Source organism: Pararge aegeria, chromosome 2 (genome assembly GCF_905163445.1).
Source record: "Pararge aegeria chromosome 2, ilParAegt1.1, whole genome shotgun sequence".
NCBI classification, from domain to species: Eukaryota; Metazoa; Arthropoda; class Insecta; order Lepidoptera; family Nymphalidae; genus Pararge; species Pararge aegeria.
This window is the reverse complement of record NC_053181.1, coordinates 16,389,045-16,409,823: the sequence shown is the minus strand read 5'-3', so window position 1 is coordinate 16,409,823 and position 20,779 is coordinate 16,389,045. Positions and strand designations below refer to the sequence as shown.

Sequence of the window (20,779 nt, the reverse complement as noted above, 5' to 3'; positions counted from 1 at the left end):
ACAAACGCTGTGAATAGAGTTGATGAATAATAGTCTACTATTGTTTATGTTAATCATTTTATTCTGGGAACACTAGACTTCTGACTTTTAACTTTTTTAATCTGGTAACTCAAAATCGTCAAATTTTGGCATGGTTGATCTTTACAAGACCGTATAAAATAAAACCATTTTCGTAAAATTATTATGATAATGGAGTGGAAACCTGAACAAGAAGGATTGAGACAAATTCTTACACTTCTTAAGGAGTCCCAATCACCAAACACTGCCACCCAAAGAGCAGTTCAACAAGTATCCTTTTACGAATTTCAAGTCTATGCATTTAACGGCGTGGATGTTTTTTGTGTAATTTGTTCGCTTGGTGCTTAATTTGTGTGTTATTACTTTGATTAACTTCGTAATGTAGCTTTGTTTATTTATTTATTGCAATATTTAGTCCAAACTCGTTAGATGCACGCTCGTAATGAAATCGATTTTTCCGACATGACAGTCATTGACAGCTTCGATTTCCATAACAATGTAATCCCAGAAATTGGAAGAATTGAACAAGTATCCCGATTTTAATAACTACTTAATTTTCGTCTTGACAAAATTGGTGTCTGAAGAGGAGCCAACAAGGTCCTTGAGCGGTCTTATTTTGAAGAACAATGTCAAGGCGCGTTACAATGCCTTTTTGCCCGAAGTTGCGGAGTTTATCAAGCGGGAATGTCTATCGGCAGTCGGAGACCCCTCACCGTTAATCCGGGCCACTGTTGGTATCATTATTACAACCATTGCTAGTAAAGGTGAACTTACTTCGTGGCCAGAACTTTTGCCAGCATTATGTTCAATGCTTGACTCTCAGGACTACAACGTATGCGAGGTAAAGAGTATTTTATTTAGGTAAAAAATTATTAAATATAATTGTTTTATTGCTCTTTAATAAGGATGTTTTGGCATTCATTTAATAAATTTTTAGGGAGCATTTGGAGCTTTACAGAAGATTTGTGAAGACACAGCAGAGTTATTGGACAGTGATGCCCTCAATAGACCATTAAATGTGTTGATACCTAAATTTTTACAATTCTTTCGTCACTCATCACCTAAGATAAGATGTCATGCAATTGCTTGTGTCAACTATTTCATTATGGGCAGAACACAAGCTCTAATGTTACACATTGATTCTTTCATAGAGGTAAGTTTTATCTTGTTTATTTTCATTTTATACATTTGTCATGTCAATAATAAGGGCCCTTTATGTTTTGGATATACCTTTATATTATGGTCAGGTATGTTACACCATAAAAAGAGAATTTCGTGTTTATGCCTGAAGCAACCATCTAAACTATAATCTAATCAAAAGCTTGTGGTTCTTGGAGATGTTTTATATGGTTTTATTTTGTTTTCTAGAACTTATTTCACTTAGCAGCAGATGAAGATCCAGATGTTAGAAAAAATGTGTGCCATGCTCTGGTGTTGTTATTAGAAGTGCGTCTGGATAGACTCATTCCTCATTTACCAAGCATTATTGAGGTAATTATAATAAATAGTTATATAGTATAGTGAGATTTATGTTTGTAGTTGAGTCTGTTATACAAAACAAATAACCAAGTTGATTTGCAAGTTAAACCTAAATATTGATTACAATAATTGCATACATTACTGCCATTTGGGGCAGCTCTATTTGTCAATTGGGTTAGATAAGATCAGTAAACATAGGAATTTCTAAGGCTGCTTTTATTAGTAAGGTCCAGTTATTAATAGAAACTATAATAAAGATTTGCCAACAAGTGATTTATTAAGAAAATTATTTCTGCTTTTGTATAGCAGAAATAATTTTCTCTTGAATAAAGGGAAAATCGTATACCAAGTATATGATTTAAAGCTAGTAATTTTCTAAATTTTACATGGCACTAACTGAAAAATGTTGAAAATATTCATTTCAGGCATATTAGTACTAAGTTGTTTTTTTTGTTTGATTTTTTTTTATATCATGTGCGGTAAAAATGGCAAATGTAAATTATTTTTATCGAGCGGTAGTGCTTTTAGGTTACTTTTGCATTGTCAAAGCTGCCAAATTAATTATAACTTATAATATTTAATATCTAAGAAAACTGCAAAATAAATATTGAGCTGAATAACATTTTATCTATTTTTAAACATGTTTTCTTTCTACAGTACATGCTAATGCGCACACAAGATTCTGAAGAAGGAGTAGCATTAGAAGCTTGTGAATTTTGGTTAACGCTAGCAGAACAAAACGTATGCAGAGAGGTGAGTGTTATATACGAATATAAATAATATTCGAGATATAAGAGATACTAGGGGCTCCCAGCAACTTAGTTCACAAAACATACATTTTTGCATAAGTTTCCCATAACAACTATCATCTGTGACAAAAAAAGACAAAATTGCAACAGCTTATCTATTAATAGAAAATAATACTTATAGTTTAAACAATATAATATATTATTTACTAAATACAAACTGTACACAAAAGATCCTGAAGGGTCGAAGTGCATCCGCTGATGCGGGCCTCATTACAAGATAGAAATACAAACTGTAACCAAAAAAATGGTTTTATGTAACTATTCATTTGCAATAATTCTTGCTTTGCTGGTCTGGTATCTGCACAAGCTAGAGAATCTAACAAGCTTTTGGGTTGGCCAATCTAGTGCTGGAGTTATATACACCTTTATGCATAGAGTTTAGTTTTTATTTTGGTTTGGTAATTTGAATTTGTTTTTCGGGAGTCTTAATGTCGCTACCGCCACCCAACCTGCCCCCGCTTTTTAGATCTCTGATATCGCTCTCATTTACTATGCTCGTGTCGGTCTTTTATCATCTATAGGGTTGTCATAAAACTTTTTATACAATTTGAAAACTGAATTTGTTTGTATGTAAAAAGAAATATTCTTCTTTTGATTTAATAATTTCTACAGGGTGATTCCTTATGAAATGTACTTATGCATCCTTCAACATTATTTCGTAATTCGGTAAAACGTTGTATAGGGACAGGCAGACAGCTGGAAGGGCCTTTGTTTTATGTAGTGACTAAAGCTGTGTTAGCAACACAGCTTTAGTAACGATATTGTCGCAGGTGCTGGGTCCACGGCTTCCAGCCCTACTACCGGTACTGGTGCGCGGCATGCGCTACTCGGAGATGGACGTGATCCTTCTGCGAGGCGACCGTGACGACGACGCCGACGACGCAGAGCCCGACCGCGAGTCCGACATCCGCCCGCGCTTCCACAAACCACGCTCGCACACCATCAAACATAACGGTAACATTTAACTTCTTAAGAGGAAAGAATAGGAGGAATAATCCATACAAATGTATTCCTTCCTGGATCATTCCTCGAGAGCATTCTTTTTTTTCTTTTTTTTTTTTTTAATTCAATGGCTTTGTGGACAGACTGTCATTTCAGAAAGAGAAATCTGACGCTCTGAAATGAACAAAAATTCACCTTTTTAATCGCCACGTTCAGAGGACTCCAAAGATAGAGAGAAGAAAAAAATAACTTGAAAGAAAGAAAGACCTTCAACTTAGTTATTTCTTTAAATGTTCATTCTCGTTCAATGAGACTTCGTTACACTGATTCTGTATCGATGCATATTATGTAAGTAATGGCATTGTTCTCAAAAATTACAAAACCGTAATTTTTGACGTAAAATTCTGTTTTTACTGTAGGTATTAATCGTAACTTTTTTACATAATTTACGTTATCTTGTGCTTTCCCTTCTTCTCGTCCCTGTTTCGTCCGTATGTTTATTGTTCAACTTCTCATAAGTTTCACAAAACATTCTTCCGCTATTCTACACAGTATAACCGATCCATGTAGCGCCATTACTACGTTTGTTTGTCTCCTAAGTTTCGTAACGTGATGTTTAACACCATATAATCTTTCTAGAGAGTTGTACTATTAGAATGCATTAGCGCGTTCAAAAACAAAAATGAAATCTTTGTCTGTGTAATAATTAGTAAATGCACTGGCAACTCTCTTATGTAGCTGTATTTTACGCCATTAGTTGCCCTCTATGAGACCGCCATGTAGCGATAGGTCCGCCAAATTGCATGCGTTGTGGTATGCATGTTTATTTCTACTTTCTGTACCTACTGTCGTGTGGTGTATAATAAAAGACTTTTTTTTTTCATCCGACCACACAGTTGCTAGAACTGAGGCTTTGAAAACATAAATATTAATACTATTTTTTACTAAGAACTTTTGAGATTAACGCTTGCTACGAACTGCCAGATGTCTTTATCAATTTGAATTGGCGAAGATGAGAATTATCGAAAAACATTATTCCAATTGTAATGCAGCTTTATTATAAGTGTAGTGTTACGAGAAGAATTTGAACAGAGTATTAATGTTAAACTTTGTAGTGATACCTTTTTCTTCATGTCTACTAAACTACTAAACCTAGAATACAAATTAAAAAAAATTATTGTTGCGGCATTAAGATCTATAAATAGGTAATTTTATTTCACTATAACTAAGTAATAAGATTAATGTTTCCGTTCCATTATTATCTGTAATCTTTTATATGTATTTGACCTTTAATAGAACGTGACATGGCTCCTACGTTATTGCGTGATAATAAAATAGACAATTACGACGTCACGTACATCAGACATATAACGCGAAAATATTTATCTGTGTGTTATTAATGGGACAGTTGTTTGTAATAACACATGTGGTTAGTGCACAAAATGTTTCAGTATATTTTACTGAGACATTTTGTGTGACATGTTTTTTATAGTAAATGTTGTATTATACAAAACATGTCATACAAAATTGTATGGTAATTGTATGTTAATTGTGTGGTTCATCAATAGCCTATAACAGTCCATGGCTGGACTCCTAAAGGGGTCCCTTCCCCTCTACCAAAGGGGTTTGCCCATAATCTGCTGAGTTTCTTGCCGGCTCTTCTCAGTGGAATCTGCCTTCCGAACCGGTGGTAGAGTCACTACAAACAGACTGACTTGACGTTTCAAAAGTGCTTATTAATTAGGTCTACGTGAAATAAATGAATTTTGAATTTTGAATCGCCACACTGGGCAGACGGGTTGGTGATCGCTTTAATACTAAAGAAGGTGCCGCAATGCATTTTCAGTACCTACTCAAAGTTTGTTTTTGTAAAGTTAGCCTGAGAACTTTTAGATGTAGTGAAGTTTTTTGTGACATACCTTGTCCAGGGAAGTTCTACCGCCATGCATTGGTGTGTTTCGATTTGAAGAGCGTGGTTGCCGGTGTAATTAAAGGCACATGACGCTCAACCTACGCCTCCGGTTGATTGACACTTCGTAGGATTGCATGCCTTGTGTTGGTCAGTTTATAGGCCATGGTTTTCCAACTACCATCAGTGTCCATCGTATGCTTGATAAAAAAAGGCTAAAGCAACCGAAGGATAATTAACGGTCCGGGTAGCCGGCCGGGAAGCCGGGATTAGTCGCTATACTAATATTGTAAGTTAAGTAAGTTTTTGTGGATGGTAATCTCTGTCCATTTATCGAGCTAGGCTATAGGCTATAGCAGCGGAGCATCAATGAAAAATGTTGCAAAAACCAAAAAACAAAAATCTTTTTGAGAGTCTATGATGCGTGCGATAAGTAAACTGTTAAAAAAAGTTACGCCAAAACAATCTATGTCCGAATTGTTCTTAAAGTTACGCCAAAACAATCTATGTCCGAATTGTTCTTAACAATTATTAATTGTAATGTCAATCTCCTGCGGATGTTCCGATGTCGGAACGAACCGTGTGTAGAGGGTACATTGCCGAACATCTGTTGGTGTGAAGTGTAAAGATTGAAGAAATTAAAAATTATACAGATTCTCCTGCTTTTCGGTAGTATAGCAAATTAAGCTTAATTTTCATAACACCCGACAGCATATTGTGTAAGTCTCTTAAGGTAGACTTAATATGCGAGCGAAGTCGCGGGGGACCGGTTTGTGGGAATGAAAAGACAGTTTTGTTTGAAGAAGTTTGTCACTTACTCGTGACCGTTTGATCGAGTTGCAGCGGGCGCGGGCGACAGCAACATGTCGGGCGGCGGCGAGTCTGACGACGAGGAGGAAGGCGGGGACGACGACGGCTCGCTGTCGGACTGGAACTTGCGCAAGTGCAGCGCTGCCGCGCTCGACGTACTCGCCAACGTGTTCGGCGCAGACCTGCTGCCCGTGCTCTTCCCCATCCTCAAGGAGACATTGTTCCACGACGGCTGGGTCATCAAGGTACCAAATTAACCCCACTACTACTTTCAATTACAGAACTACCAGTTTTTAAAGTTTCATCAAAACTAGCAGTAGGTAACGGCGACTAAAACTTTTTTTTTGGGTAACTACAACTTTGCCCTTCACTGAAATCGTTTGGTGGTAAGTGATGATGTTTTAGATGAGTTAGCAACAGTCGCTGTAATCTCATATCAATGAGTTTTCATTCGAAACCAATTGGCTGCGAAGGACACAATTTGCGTCCACAAGTTTATAAATATATAACCGATGCCATGATGTTATGCCGATGAAATAACACAGAAAGGAGTCTTATTTTTGATTGGCGCGAAAATATCTCAGCCGATTATAGCGGGCTGTTAGGGAGTATGTCAGTTACATTAAACTTATACCACTAATCGGTTTCTACGCGACATCGTACCGGAACGATGAATTGTTTAGCGGCTCCGTTTCTCATTAGGATGCTAACTAGCCACGGCTGAAGGCTCCTACAAATTCTCAAATTTCCCCTCCCGGGAATCGAACCCCGGAGCTCCAACTTTAATCCACAGCGCCCATTGCTGCGCCAGGGAAGAAATACCGATTTAATCGCTTTATGATGAGTATTGAAACATAAGATCAAGAGAGATTCATGCCATACAAAGTTTAAATGAAAACCGAAATAATACTTCACAGGCTTTAAGAGGTACATTATGTACTGTCTCTGAGACTTATCTGTGAATCCGAAAGTTAATCTCTGCCATAAGTTTTTAATTTAAGAAATCAGATACAGCCCTGACATCACATGCAAAATTAAACTCATGTGACTCCTGTCACTTTATTAGGTATGCGTGTGTCGGTCTTTTATCTTCTATAGGGTTGTCATAAGTAAACAATTAAAATACTTTAAATTAGTTTGTGTGGAAAAATTAATATGCTTCTTTTGATTTAATATTTTTACAGGGTGTACTTTCTGAAATGTACTTGCACCCTTAAATATTCTTTCTTAATTCTGTTACACGTTGTATATACACTGCAGCGGAATCCAAAAGTGGCGTGTAACCAACAACTAAAACAGGCGCGCTATTATCAGCTGAGATATTTTCGCGCCATTTAAAAATAAGACTCCTTTCTGTGTTATTTCATCGGCATAACAACATATATTTATAAACTTATGGACGCAAATTGTGTCCTTCGCAGCCAATTGGTTTCGAATGAAAACTCATTGATATGAGATTAGAATACAGCGACTGTTGCTAACTCATCGTAAGCATTATTAGTTTACAAGATTATATCACTTACTGGGGCCCTGCAAAGATCTACCCGATGTATACCAAAAAAAGTATGCACTATTATTTATAATTCATTAGCAAGCCCCTTATTAGAATACCTCATAGAAGTATGGGGAAGTGCATATGATACAAACCTCAAAATTATTCAAATTTCTCAAAACAAACTCTTGAAACCTTTTTCCAAATAGATTATCGTCATCCAACTAAAGAACTTTATAAAAAAAAACTCAAATACTTTAACTTGGCCAGCTGTATAAATACAAAACATGCATACTAGTTAGAAAAATGCTTACCAAAGTCATACATGCACAAATTACTTTTAAAACTAAATCACATCTAAATACACGAAATAGGCATAAATTAAGATTACCTAAGACTAGAACTAAGTATGGCAGTAAAACTATACAGGTTGAGGGAGCACCACTATACAATAGTCTACCCAAAGAGAGTTTTTGCGAGAAATCTTTTAAATCATTTAAAAACAAGTTAAAAAAGCATTGTTTAAATTTTTTATAAACGCGCCACCTTTTGTATTTTTGTGTATCACACTAAACTAGATAATATATTATCACTTCTTTATGTTAATTTTTAATTTCTCATTAAGTGAAACTGTTTCTTTTGAGAATAAATGTCTTTAAACCTATATATAAACTAAGCACATTCTTCTTCTTCTGCTTGCGGCTCAGGTTCGCCTGGTCCCTGGTGTCACGTCGACCGGTTACGATCTATTGTGACACCGCTATTTAGATCTCCCAGCAAGCATTAGTCGCCGCCAAGAAAAGCAGCACTTTCCTTGCTGGAAGTAAAATTAAAAAATTCATTAATTGAGTAAAAGCAATGAAAAAATAGCAACTCATGCAATTTTTTTCTTAAAAAAAGGAAGATTCATTTCTTTTATGGATTCTGGTAACTTGTTATATATTCGAATAGCCTTACAAAATGCATTTTCTCGGTACAAGGCTAGTTTAATACTAGGTACAATTAGACGATCTTTATGCGTTGGTTCGTTGTCAAAATTCTGGCCTCGAGTTTTAAAGTACCTTTTCACAAACAGACAAATTTCTTTAATATAAATGCATGCATGTATGGTAGTTGCAATAAAAAAGGTAAACACATTCCCGTTATCCAGGAATCCGGGATCTTAGCGCTGGGCGCGGTGGCCGACGGCTGCATGGGCGGCATGGTGCCTCAGTTGCCAGACCTGGTGCCGTACCTGGTGTGCTGCCTTGGCGAACGGAAGGCGTTGGTCCGTGCCATCACCTGCTGGACGCTGTCGCGCTACTCGCACTGGATCGTGTCGCAGTCGCACGACCTCTACTTGCGGCCCGTCATGGCAGAGGTATGAACAATGCACGACAACTCGAAATACCAATCTGGGTACACCCCTACACAATTAGGAAAATTAAGGACGAATAAGAGAGAGGCACAAAGACTGGAGTAGAATACAAAAGGCAAAATATTCACGGATGTTGCGCAACCAGGACTTCTTAATCCATTGTCAGGAGCTATCATTTTTGTGTCTAGCCGTGCTTGCGTGACTATCCCCGCCGAAAAGCTGGGAGAATATTGTCCTTCCGGGCTCACAGATAAGACTACTAAACACAAGGCCCAAAGCCAAAACAGCCTTATTTTTATGTTATTCATCGTAAAAGGTGGAACTATATTGAGGAGAAGCACTGTCAAGTAAGTCCTGGGTAAAGAGGCATTGCTTGAAGCCAGTACCTCCAAATTCCCTGACCTGTATCTGCGTCGCTCATGGGATGCTGGCATTACACAGACTCATCCAGCGGCTGTATGCAACTCACTGGATATCATATTTGCCTATGTATTCTGCCCAGTATGCATATTATGTAATCTGGTAAAGTATTATACAATTAAAATAACCGGCGATTACACGGTAAATTACGTTTGTAGTTTCGCACTTACTGCCTGGGATAACCCCTTATGAAAAATAATAAAGCATGGTAATAAAGAACATATCGCTTAGAAGCGATCTCTGCCAGGCAACCTTAGGTATGATGGAATTAAATTAAGGATTAATATTGTTACAGCTTTTAAAACGCGTCTTAGACAACAACAAGCGTGTACAAGAAGCTGCGTGCTCAGCGTTTGCCACTTTAGAAGAGGAGGCGTGTACGGAACTCGTGCCGTACTTGGGCCACATCCTACAGACCCTCGTGTCGGCCTTCAGCAGATACCAGCACAAGAACCTGTTGATACTGTACGACGCTATAGGCACGCTAGCGGACTCCGTGGGCCACCATTTAAACAAGCAAGAGTACATCAACTTGTTAATGCCACCTCTAATAACCAAATGGAATGTTTTAAAGGACGAAGACAAAGACCTCTTCCCACTTTTAGAGGTAAATAAGTTATTTACTGGAGGTTTAGAGAGTTTTATATATATATCCCAAAAACTCGCACGATGGACTTGCATCTTCGTTTCTTATATTCATGGCTGGGGTTTCGAACGCTCTTCCGAGTTCTGTGTTTCCCAATTCTTACAATCTGGGTTTCTTTAAATCAAGGGTGAGTGTTAAAAGGCATATCTTCTAGGTAAGCGCGTCCCATCTTAGGCCACATATACACTTTACATCATGTGAGATTGCGGTCAAGCGCTAGTCTATTGAAGTTAAAAAAAAATTAGTACATTTTGCGTGTTTTCTTTTCAATATCGATAACAAACATCGATTAACGTAGAATACTATCAATGGAATTTGTGCGACCATTGATGTGAAATGATACATATTTTGAAAAAACTAACATATATTGGTATGCTAGCTGTTGGCCGCGACTAAGTCCGCGTTTGATTCTGTTTTTTAAAATCTCTCGAGAACGTGGTGTGGTGTGGTGTGTATAAGGATTGATGAAATTATAAATTACACCATACAGATTTTACAGCTTTTCGCGGACAAAAAGCTTAATTTTCATAATATAGTGGATTTATTTCTGAACTTTGTTCAACTATCCGTAATGCTTGACCAAGCAAAAATTTGTATTGTATGAAACCAATATATTCTTATATCTTATTTTCTTACCTCCTTCCAGTGTTTGTCATCGGTAGCTACAGCGCTTCAATCAGGATTTCTGCCATACTGCGAACCAGTTTTCAAGCGATGTGTATCACTCATAGAACAGACATTAAATCAAAACATTGTAAGTAATTTTTTTTAACACAATATGACATTTTAATGATTTTAATTCTTATTCTAGATGTAAAAATTTTCAAAATGTTTGTTCTTTCAATGATCTATATTGAAAAGGAACGCGCATGTGCGAAAATTAATGTGGTTACATAAACTACCTCATGTTTTTGGATATTCTAAATTAATTTTCATGAATAGCCTTAGAGAAATATGTATAAAGACAAGCCAATTAAAGTCTTAAAACTAGAAGATCTTTAAAAGGTTTTGGGTAATCCAAAAGGTGCGTGTTTGCTAATAGTTAATGGTTATATTGCTAATAAGGTTTCCATTGCCGACTTGCCTCATGGACACACACTAGTGTCAATGGGATACTATTGTGTTTGGAATTATTCTTTTGTATGATTTGTATCCAATCCAATCTTAGTTTGTATGGTTTAAAATCAGAATTAGCTTATGTGCTGGCTAAAATGGGCATTCGCTTAACATCTACATATTGTTATGAAATGTTCGTATCAAAAGTCCAATTTTGCCTATTAGAATCAAGAAATATTGGACTTTGACTTTGATTACAGGCCAACACACAAAGTCCAGAGCAGTTCGAGGCGCCGGACAAGGACTTCATGATAGTCGCGCTGGACTTACTGAGTGGACTCGCGGAAGGCCTGGACGGACATATAAACCATTTAGTGCTCAACTCAAACCTCATGCAACTCTTATATCAGTGCATGCAGGATCCTATGCCTGAGGTAAGTGCCATCAGCTTCCTCGCTTTCCCAACGTTGGTTGGTGAGATTTAGCAGCGATTTAACTGCCATACCCCTAAAAGCATTCCATAATTGCTTTCCACCAGATGAAATTGCAGAAAAGGGCTGTTGAATTGAAATTGTCAGACCGCTCATTGGCGCAGTGGCCAACGACCCTGCTTTCTGAGTTCAAGGCCGTGGATTCGATTCCCACAACTGGGAAATGTTTGTGCGATGAACATGAATGTTTTTCAGTGTCTGGGTGTTTATATGTATACGGACCCCAGCGCCATCTGTCGGGCTGATTTGTGAATCTAAACCATCCAGGGTGCCACCCAAACGCATACCAAAAAATTCATTCAAGTCGGTCCAGCCGTTTAGGAGGAGTTCAGTGACACACGCACACAATAAATATATATATGAAGACAAGCGGACCCCAGCGCCATCTGCCGGTCTGATTTGTGAATCTAAACCATCCAAGGTGACACCAAAACGCATACCGAAAAATTCATTCAAATCGATCCAGTCGTTTAGGAGTTCAGTGACATACACACGCACACAAGAAATCTTTATATATATATTTCTTGTGTGCTGTGTTTGTCATTGAACTCCTCCTAAACGGCCGGACCGATTTGAATGAATTTTTCGGTATGCGTTTGGGTGGCACCCTGGATGGTTTAGATTCACAAATCAGCCCGACAGATGGCGCTGGGGTCCGCTAGTATATATATAAAGATAAGAAATATTTATGTATATTACAGTCATCTTAGTACCCATAACACAAGCTACGCTTACTTTGGGGCTAGATGGCGAAGTGGGTATTGTCTTAGTATATTTATTTATTTATTTATATTGATCAATTATTAGCAGATAATATAATCTTATTGTTTGTACTCATTCCCAGGTGCGTCAGTCGTCGTTTGCTCTGCTAGGAGACCTGACGAAAGCGTGCTTCCAGCATGTCTTGCCGTACATCCCAGAGTTTCTGCCCATCTTGGGCATGAATCTTAATCCAGAACTCATATCCGTCTGTAACAACGCCACGTGGGCGATCGGCGAAATTAGCATTAAATTAGGTAAGTGCTGTGAGCTTTTTCTTAAACTTACGCGATTTATGCCCGAATTAATAAACCGACATTGAATCATGTCAATCACCAGTTTTTAAGTTCGGTTAAAGCTATCAATGCGGGAAATCTTTCCATCTTTCCTTTTTGTACGCTTATATCTTTTAGACTAAACAAAGGAGTTTAATGGGATTTTCAAGCGATAAATGAATCGATTCAAGAGGAAGGTTTACATGAAAAAAATATGGATATTCTGGTAGAGAACTTCAAACATTAGTAATGTGATGTCGTAACAAACAATTTTGAGCGCTTACACTGTAAACGCTGGCTTAACCTTACAATATACTTGGGTGACATTAATGTAGGTAAAACGGAATTGTATTATCAATCACTCTAAACTGCCCTACTTTAGTAACTACCACCACCCATGCGTAGCAGTGGCAGCTATCTAGCTTTGAATAGTCTAGAATAAACTATAGCCATTATTCATTATATAACCTATATCATTTTTAAATTTCATCCAAATCGAAGTGGACAGCCAAACCATAAACTTTCGCATTTAATAAGATAATAATAGATACGATTTAATGACTCGGGAGTATTGAGTGAGCGGAGCATAGAAGCATGCTATTTCTTATACGGGCGAGATGTAACCGAGCGCTCGAGGAGCGATTTTTTTTACTGAAAAGATTATTTATTATTATTATTACGACAAACATCATTTATATATTGTTTAAGCAGATTATAGTTATTTGAAATAAAGATAAAGAAATGTATTTAAAAAGTATTAGTTATTTGCGGAATTTCTTGATTTTTATTCTGAGAACAGTGCCATAACTAAGAAAATAATTATTTGATTATTTTTATTTTGCGAAATAGGTTTGGTGTGGGAAATCCGTATGTAGCTGGGTATAGTATCTTGAAATGGGAACTAAATATCAATAACCGTAACCGAAACTATCGTATATCCGAAATAAAAATCTATGAGAAAATGTAGCTTTATCGGATATATAAGTGTACAAAGCAAAGTTTAAAAGACTTACGATAAGCCAGGTTCGCGCCCGGTAAAGCCGATACACAAGCTGCGCGCGGACTTTGTAGTCAGTTTTTCTTATAATGTTTATTTACATTGTTTAGTCAAATTAGTAGACATCCAATCTTCAGAGATTACGTTTAAAATTCCTTAAAAATCTAAAACTATCCGTAAATTTATATAATCTGAAATATTTTTTTATCCGTAACCCGTTTTACAATATTGATATAACCGTTTCCATATCCAGATACGAAATTTCATAAAACTGGCGATATTATATCTAGAATTATAAACGTGAAGTAAAAGTGTAGATATTATCCGATTACGGTTGTGTTACTAGCGAAACCTTATATTGTTAGGATATCGGAAATTAAAATAAAACTTCAATTCTAGGTCCTGACACATCAAAATATATCCCTCTAGTACTAAGCCACTTAGTAGAAATTATCAACAGGCCGAGTACTCCGAAAACACTATTAGAAAACACAGGTGAGTGACCTACAAGATTTTATGTACAAATTATATTCAGAACATATTAAACTTATGTTTTTTTATGACAATATATATATGGCTAGAATTTTTTTGAAAGATATGTTTTGGTGGCAGTCATATTTCTTAATATATTTTTCCCTTCACAGCTTTACATTGGTTTTCTATGTTTTCATTATATATTGGTTCTCTATGTTTGTAATAATAAGTTAACAATTAATTCAACAATTAATTTAATATGAATTGTTTTAACCAAGTATGTATTATATGAGTACATTGCTGTATGATTACTAAACATTATAAATTACAGTAACACGTCAAACAAATTGGGCTAATAATTTTTTGACAACCAACACAGAAAACCGTGGTACTTATTAGGTTTCTTTTTATTTTATTAAATTATGATAGAGCATTGTTAATATAACATTATTTTTTTGTTACTATAGTTTAGTTACATTTCAATTCTCTTATTTTATTTTAAAATCCAAATCAGAGAGTATTTGAATATATGTAATACATTTAAAAATAAATAATATTTTGAGATAACGACTTATGTAGTATATACTAGTAATTGTTGCAGTGGTAGATAAGTATTGTATCTAAGATAACAACAACTTCAACAAAAAAAAACAACTTCAGTATAAATTTTGCGGATATATCAAGTAACATCGCAAAAAAAATACCTTTTAACATTAGTATTTATTGGTCGTGTGGTAAGAAAAAAAATTAGCCCAAAATTGTATGATCTGTCAATGTTGTCCCTTTATTTGAGTTGTATAGTTAGTTGTGAAAATATAATATGTTTGATGTGTATCCTTATATACTTTTTATGTACATAACAAACGAACACGCTCTTGAAACTTATAATAAATAACATAGCTAGCTAGCGAAGGCAAACCACTAATTGAATCATTGCATCTTATGATCATTTTTTTTTAGTTTCTGGGGTGTAATGTACAGTGATTGTACACGTAATGTGGCAATGTACGTGTACGTTGTACAGTAGTGGCATAGTCAGTGCGCCTGCAGGCGGCCGAGAGCGGAACGTTTTGCGCGGCTGACGGCTCTCGGCCGCCTGCGAAACGACATTTATTTCAATAGATGTTAGTTTAAACTGTTTTCACATTATTTCTCTTTGTAACACTGATTTGTTGCTGTCAGTTATGTAATTGGATATGTTTTGAATGGTTTGTTGATTTGTTTTCTTGGTTTTGTTCTCGGTTGTCGTGTTGTGGCGCGTAGCGATTACTATCGGTCGGCTAGGTTATGTGTGCCCCCACGACGTCGCACCCGTTTTACATCAATTTGTACGCCAGTGGTCTGTAGTCAAATTTTTTTTATTATTACTTTATATTTACGATTACGTTTTAATATCTAATAAGTTGTCCGTTGGTATTATTTCGATCGTGGATGGTGTTTGTTCGTGGCTTGTTAATATTATATTGTTTTTTATTTACCCGATTAGTTGTTATCGTTTTGTTGAAGCAGGCATGACGTGTAAACGTGCACCCGGGCCACACTTTAATTGTCACTGATATGTGGGTTTTAGTTCGATCATCTTATTTTCAGTGCTGTTCTATGTGTGTTGAACACCATCCGCTTTCTAAATATATATAAAACGCTAATTTTATATCAATTATTATTATTTCGTCCAAACTGCGAAACAAATTCGCGAGTAAAATTTTCAAAAGGTGTTCATTTTGTTTGCAATTATTGTTTCTATTATATTTTATATTCGTATTTGTTTCCAGTTGGGACTGTAATTTATATTCGGTGTCTATATAATTAATATTATTTTATTTTGATACTCAAGTATTACTATAACTATACACTTTATTAACAATATTATACCTATACTTTGATTATATATTTAGTATAACTAGGTTTAAATTGCTTATTTTTCTTGATTTTTATACTTTTTCGTTGAAAATCCATTCATCCTTTTATTTGATTTTTTTAGATTTATCGTATGTAGGACTTTTATTTTTGCATACGATCAATAAATTATTCGCTACCTTATTTTCATAAATAGGCTGCATTTCTTATGAGGGTTAAATTTTTTTACGACGGCATCTGTTTGAGTTTATTTTGTATTATTTTTATTGACACGGAATAACAGTTTGATTTATGGAAGAAAAATGCTTAGAAGAGGTTTATATAGATGTGACGTTTGGCGGCCACGCGGCACGAAGGCATGTCTCATCCATAGACCAAGCATCCACATTAGCTTTAAATTTGCGCCCTACCAAAACCAATTACAAAACATTTTTTATTATTATTTTACTACAAGTTAGCTCTTGACTGCAGTCTCGCCTGGTGGTAAGTGATACGCCTGGGACACGACTACAGCAGGTTGACAAAATGCTCAAACTGGCAAGTATAAAAAATGGTCCGCACCATTAAAAACATGGTCCCATGATTAAGCCCTTCCGTAGTCAGAAATGTGCATACATTCGAAGGACATATTTACATTCAATTCTCCATTATTTACAAAGCGCAGTAACTACTACTGCGTTACTCAATCGGTTAAACGGCCCGGTTTTCTCAGCTCCGCTCAGACCCAAAGTATTAACGTAAATTCGCTTGAGTTTTATCGAACTAATGTTCGTATATTCTGGTAGACAGGGTGGACGCTTTATCGTTTCTTCCGTACACATATTCAATTCATACCGGTGATCGCACACCTACACGTTCACACACGCACATACATACATACAACAAAAAACACACTGTACCCGCACATAAGCACTCGCACACACGTTATTTCACAAGCACGCACCTATTAACACGTTCGCACCTACTAACACGCACGCAGACAAACACACGCACGCAGTTACACACTTACTCACTCATAGACGCGCACATAGACGACCATATACATACACGCATGCACTCACAAACACATATACATACAATCATACTCCGACACCCACACACACAGTGACTCGCACACGCGTGTATACATTCAAACGAACACACGCGCGCGCGCCATACACACATATCCAAGAACGTGGTGCGGGCACACCGCCAACTCGAAAGGCTATGAAGAGTTTTGTGCCCGTCCAATTCTCCGTCATTCATCACTTCTGTTTAAACCACGCCTTAGAAATCCTCGATACGACGTTATAACGAATAAGAATATTTAAACAGATTTTTGATATTTTTCTTTCATAATTCATTCTTGTTATAGTCGCTGCAACAGATACGCGTTTAAAAGGCCTTAGCTGCAACAATTTAACCCTAACTCTAGAATCGCATAACTGGTATTACAAACGCCGATTCGACTAAAAGTTTGTATAGGTAACTAATGGGTTGATCGAACAGGGTATATGCTTGTGGTTTATGTTGGGTAAAGGAAAACCATAATCCATGTCGACAAAGCAAACATCGATATTTTGTACTTTTTATTCGGATGTGTGACGTCAGCGAACACGTTAAGGGAAGCGCTCTAAAATGGCGGCGTTAAAACCGTCCCGATAGGATTAAATAAAATAAAAAATTCCACAAGTTACATATTTTATTCTACGCTTAAAAAATACATGAAAATAAAAACATGCATATACCCCTATTACTCTAAAAAAGTAGATTGTTCATTTTGTCCGTAATCGTGTCGAACCGATTTTCGCATCGGCTGATTGTAATATTTTTTAGGATACAACTTAAAATAAAATACTTTGCACGAAAGCTAAACATAACATTTATGCAGTATGTTTTTTTAAACTGTGACAGTATTAGGATCTCTTTCCTTGAAGGTGTTACAGGAAAGCTGTTTCGATCTGTTACCTTTAAACACATAGTATGATTTTTTTCGGTATCGATCTTAAAAACTTTACTACGACGTTTTGTCTATTAAAAGTCATAAAAATACTATCTTAACTTTTTTATAATTAGTAACTAACGCATGGTCGTGTCTATGCCAATTTGGTTGAAATAAAATAGATGAACAGGACAAAGGTCTCAGACTTTCCTGTACTGTCTACGATAAATAAAACATACTGTATACATAAAATGTTAGTGATGAAAGTTATAATTGCGCAGAGATATTCGTAAGAACGCTTGTGCACTACGGCCGATACTAATGCGAGAAAATACGCTTTCAGAAATCTCTTTCTAAGTTCTCATGTCATAGGTGATAGTACAGTAGACCCGTTCTCCCGAAAATTGTGCTGAGTTGTTAAATACGTACAATTGCTTTTTCGGATTGATTTCATCGTATTCGGATCGGTAGGAGTGCACAAGCGCCTTTAGCGGGGTAGCGCGGATGTGTGACCGTGTGCGGCCGGTGTGTGACAGGTGTACGTCGCTGCGGAATATCCGCGACAACGACGAGAAGGACTCCGCCTTCCGCGGCATCTGCCAGATGATCCAGGTGAACCCGGGCGGCGTAGTGCCCGACTTCATGTACTTCTGCGATGCGGTGGCGTCGTGGTCGCACCCCAAGGACGACCTCAAGGAGATGTTCATAAAGATCCTGCACGGGTTCAAGGCGCAAGTGGGCGACGACAACTGGCGCCGATTCGCCGACCAGTTTCCCGTGCAACTCAGCGCGCGCCTCTCCGCCATGTGCGGTATATAGGCGCCCCAGGGGGGCACTATGGTGAGTTACTTTTTTTTAAGGTCTTTTGTCTTATTGTCAAGAATATTGTTATTAATAAAAAGTCGTATTGTCACGAGGTTACCAATGTTATAGTAAAAATAAATTGGTATAGTATTTTTAGCATTACCTAGCGTAGTGTTGAAAGGGATAGCCTTTTTCACCAATAACAAAGTGAAAAGACCTTTCCTAAAAATAAGTTTAAAACCTAATCAGTTCGCAGAGATTTGTCTGCAATAAGATCAATAAAAAGCTATTCTTATTTTATCGCAGGGGAACCAATGTCAGCATGGGTCGGGAAGACATTGACGGCGACAGCTCTCGTGCCAACGCCCGGCACGCCCCGCCACTCCACTCCAGTACCTGAGCCGCTCACTCGACAAGACTCACTTATATTAAGTGACACACTAACATATATATTGACAACGCTCAGGCATCCGTTGAATGCGCACCGAGGCTCGCTGGGGACAGGGTCGGCACGGGCGGGGCAGGGCGGTGCGCGAGGGTCGCGCACGTAGCATCGTGGGGCGCTAGGCTTAATTGTTAGTGAACGTGTACCATAAAAATTGTAGGTACTCGACGGCAAGCGAAACTTAAAACGGAGCGTTTAGCGAGCTTAATACTACGAGAGCGCTTTGTATTGCTAATAAAAGGGTTTTAAACTTTACTAAAATACTAGATATACAATCCCATAAAAAACTTACATAAACTATTCATTATTTCATATGTCGGACTTTATAAACGCACTTTGGTTTTCCCACTAGAAAACAATCTGACGTAGGTCTTCAATTTGTTTTTCTTAATAATGGCCACTTTTTTGACACTGATAGCATGTCTAGTTTATTAGCGAAGTTTATGTTATTTACGAGTACCGCAGATTGTTTATCCATCGATATGTCATTCGACTTCACTGCAGGCAAAGAGACGTAGAATATGGTGAGACTTTACGACTGCTTTAAGATCGCCGTTATATAAACTCTCTTCTATGCACTCTGTTTGACCTATTCCTACCGAGATGCTTCTTAAGCTGGCTAAGCGGACTCCGTATAACGGCTCCGATCCACTTGCAGTCGAGCACCAGCACAAATCTGGCACCGCATGCTTGCGTGCCGCTTATACGTTATAGGACATGTGCAGTTATCGCCAGTACGCCTAGTTCACGCGCCGCCAATTCGTGGTGCTGTCGAATACGGTCGATCTAGGGTGTGATCAAATTGCAGCAATAATGTATCCAACAATATCCGTAGAGAATACGTACAACTTAGTATATTCAAGACAAAGGCGCCTCATCATTGCTTTCCATCAGGCATAGTTGTCCAGAAGCGCAACGCCTTTCTGCAATAAAGAAAGTGGCTTTACTTTTTCGTTTAAAAGTTCGTTTTAAGGTTCAATCAACTACCGCCACATAGTCCATTAATGTGTTAGATTTATCGCGTCTAAAATGTTAGAGAGGTAAAGAATTATGTGAGATATATTCACTTAAAATTTGCTGGCTTTATTTTCGCGTGAAATGTACGTACTTAATATTGACGCGTACAATTTGGTCACACATGATTTCTGGCGCACATATAGGCGGACTGCAGTGCAATTACAAAATATGCCGGTTTCGTATATTTTTTTGTGACCGGACTGGTATGCATAACGGCAATGAATGTATGAAATCGATTTACGTTCGTACTACAAGTATTGCAGTACAGCCCGCCTATAAATGCGCTCTAATTGTTCTTACGCAAACCTTAGAATAGCCGTAGTTTGTACTCGGAAGTGAGTGTGGTTAATTATTTTTTGAAATTGGTTTTTGACACGGACATTTTTCACGACAACACTCAAAAAAAAACTCATTTGTCGCATCACTATATTGTAACAGTGTACAATTTAAAAAAAAATTAACATCTGTTTTGAGGTTTAGATAATATACAGTCGCACATCAAATAGGGCTAAAGTCCCGTTTGGTTATGCACGAACAGTATAAAGATATTTCATTGTCGCTTTTATTTAGCGTGATTAATTTTCTTTTTTTTAATTTGCTGTCACTAAAGCGGTATTTATTATATTTCCGGTGGAGCCCATGTTCTGCCTTTAAATTTTTGTTATTTGTAAAGTTGCCGCTAGCGAACTTCGAGCGCTTGTGTTTACTTCAATAATGACTAACATTTATACCGAGTATATCCTTTTAGACGTTAAATATAAAGTTTTTTAATAGTTTTGGAAAATGTATACCGATAAATTA

At 37.1% G+C, this 20,779-nt stretch overlaps 1 protein-coding gene across 1 annotated transcript; it reads left to right on the top strand.

Moving 5' to 3' along the window:
- The first annotated feature begins 118 nt into the window (after window positions 1–118).
- Window positions 119–20,386, top strand: LOC120627984 (transportin-1). The gene is made up of 16 exons (XM_039896143.1): window positions 119–288; window positions 527–859; window positions 956–1,171; window positions 1,387–1,509; window positions 2,155–2,250; window positions 3,077–3,260; window positions 6,001–6,212; window positions 8,610–8,819; window positions 9,532–9,843; window positions 10,529–10,636; window positions 11,199–11,372; window positions 12,274–12,445; window positions 13,860–13,955; window positions 15,198–15,273; window positions 18,249–18,552; window positions 18,823–20,386. Exons 1-15 carry the CDS (start codon window positions 184–186, stop codon window positions 18,529–18,531), a joined length of 2,700 nt encoding a protein of 899 aa, XP_039752077.1. The 5' UTR covers window positions 119–183; the 3' UTR covers window positions 18,532–18,552; window positions 18,823–20,386.
- The last annotated feature ends 393 nt before the right edge of the window (window positions 20,387–20,779 follow it).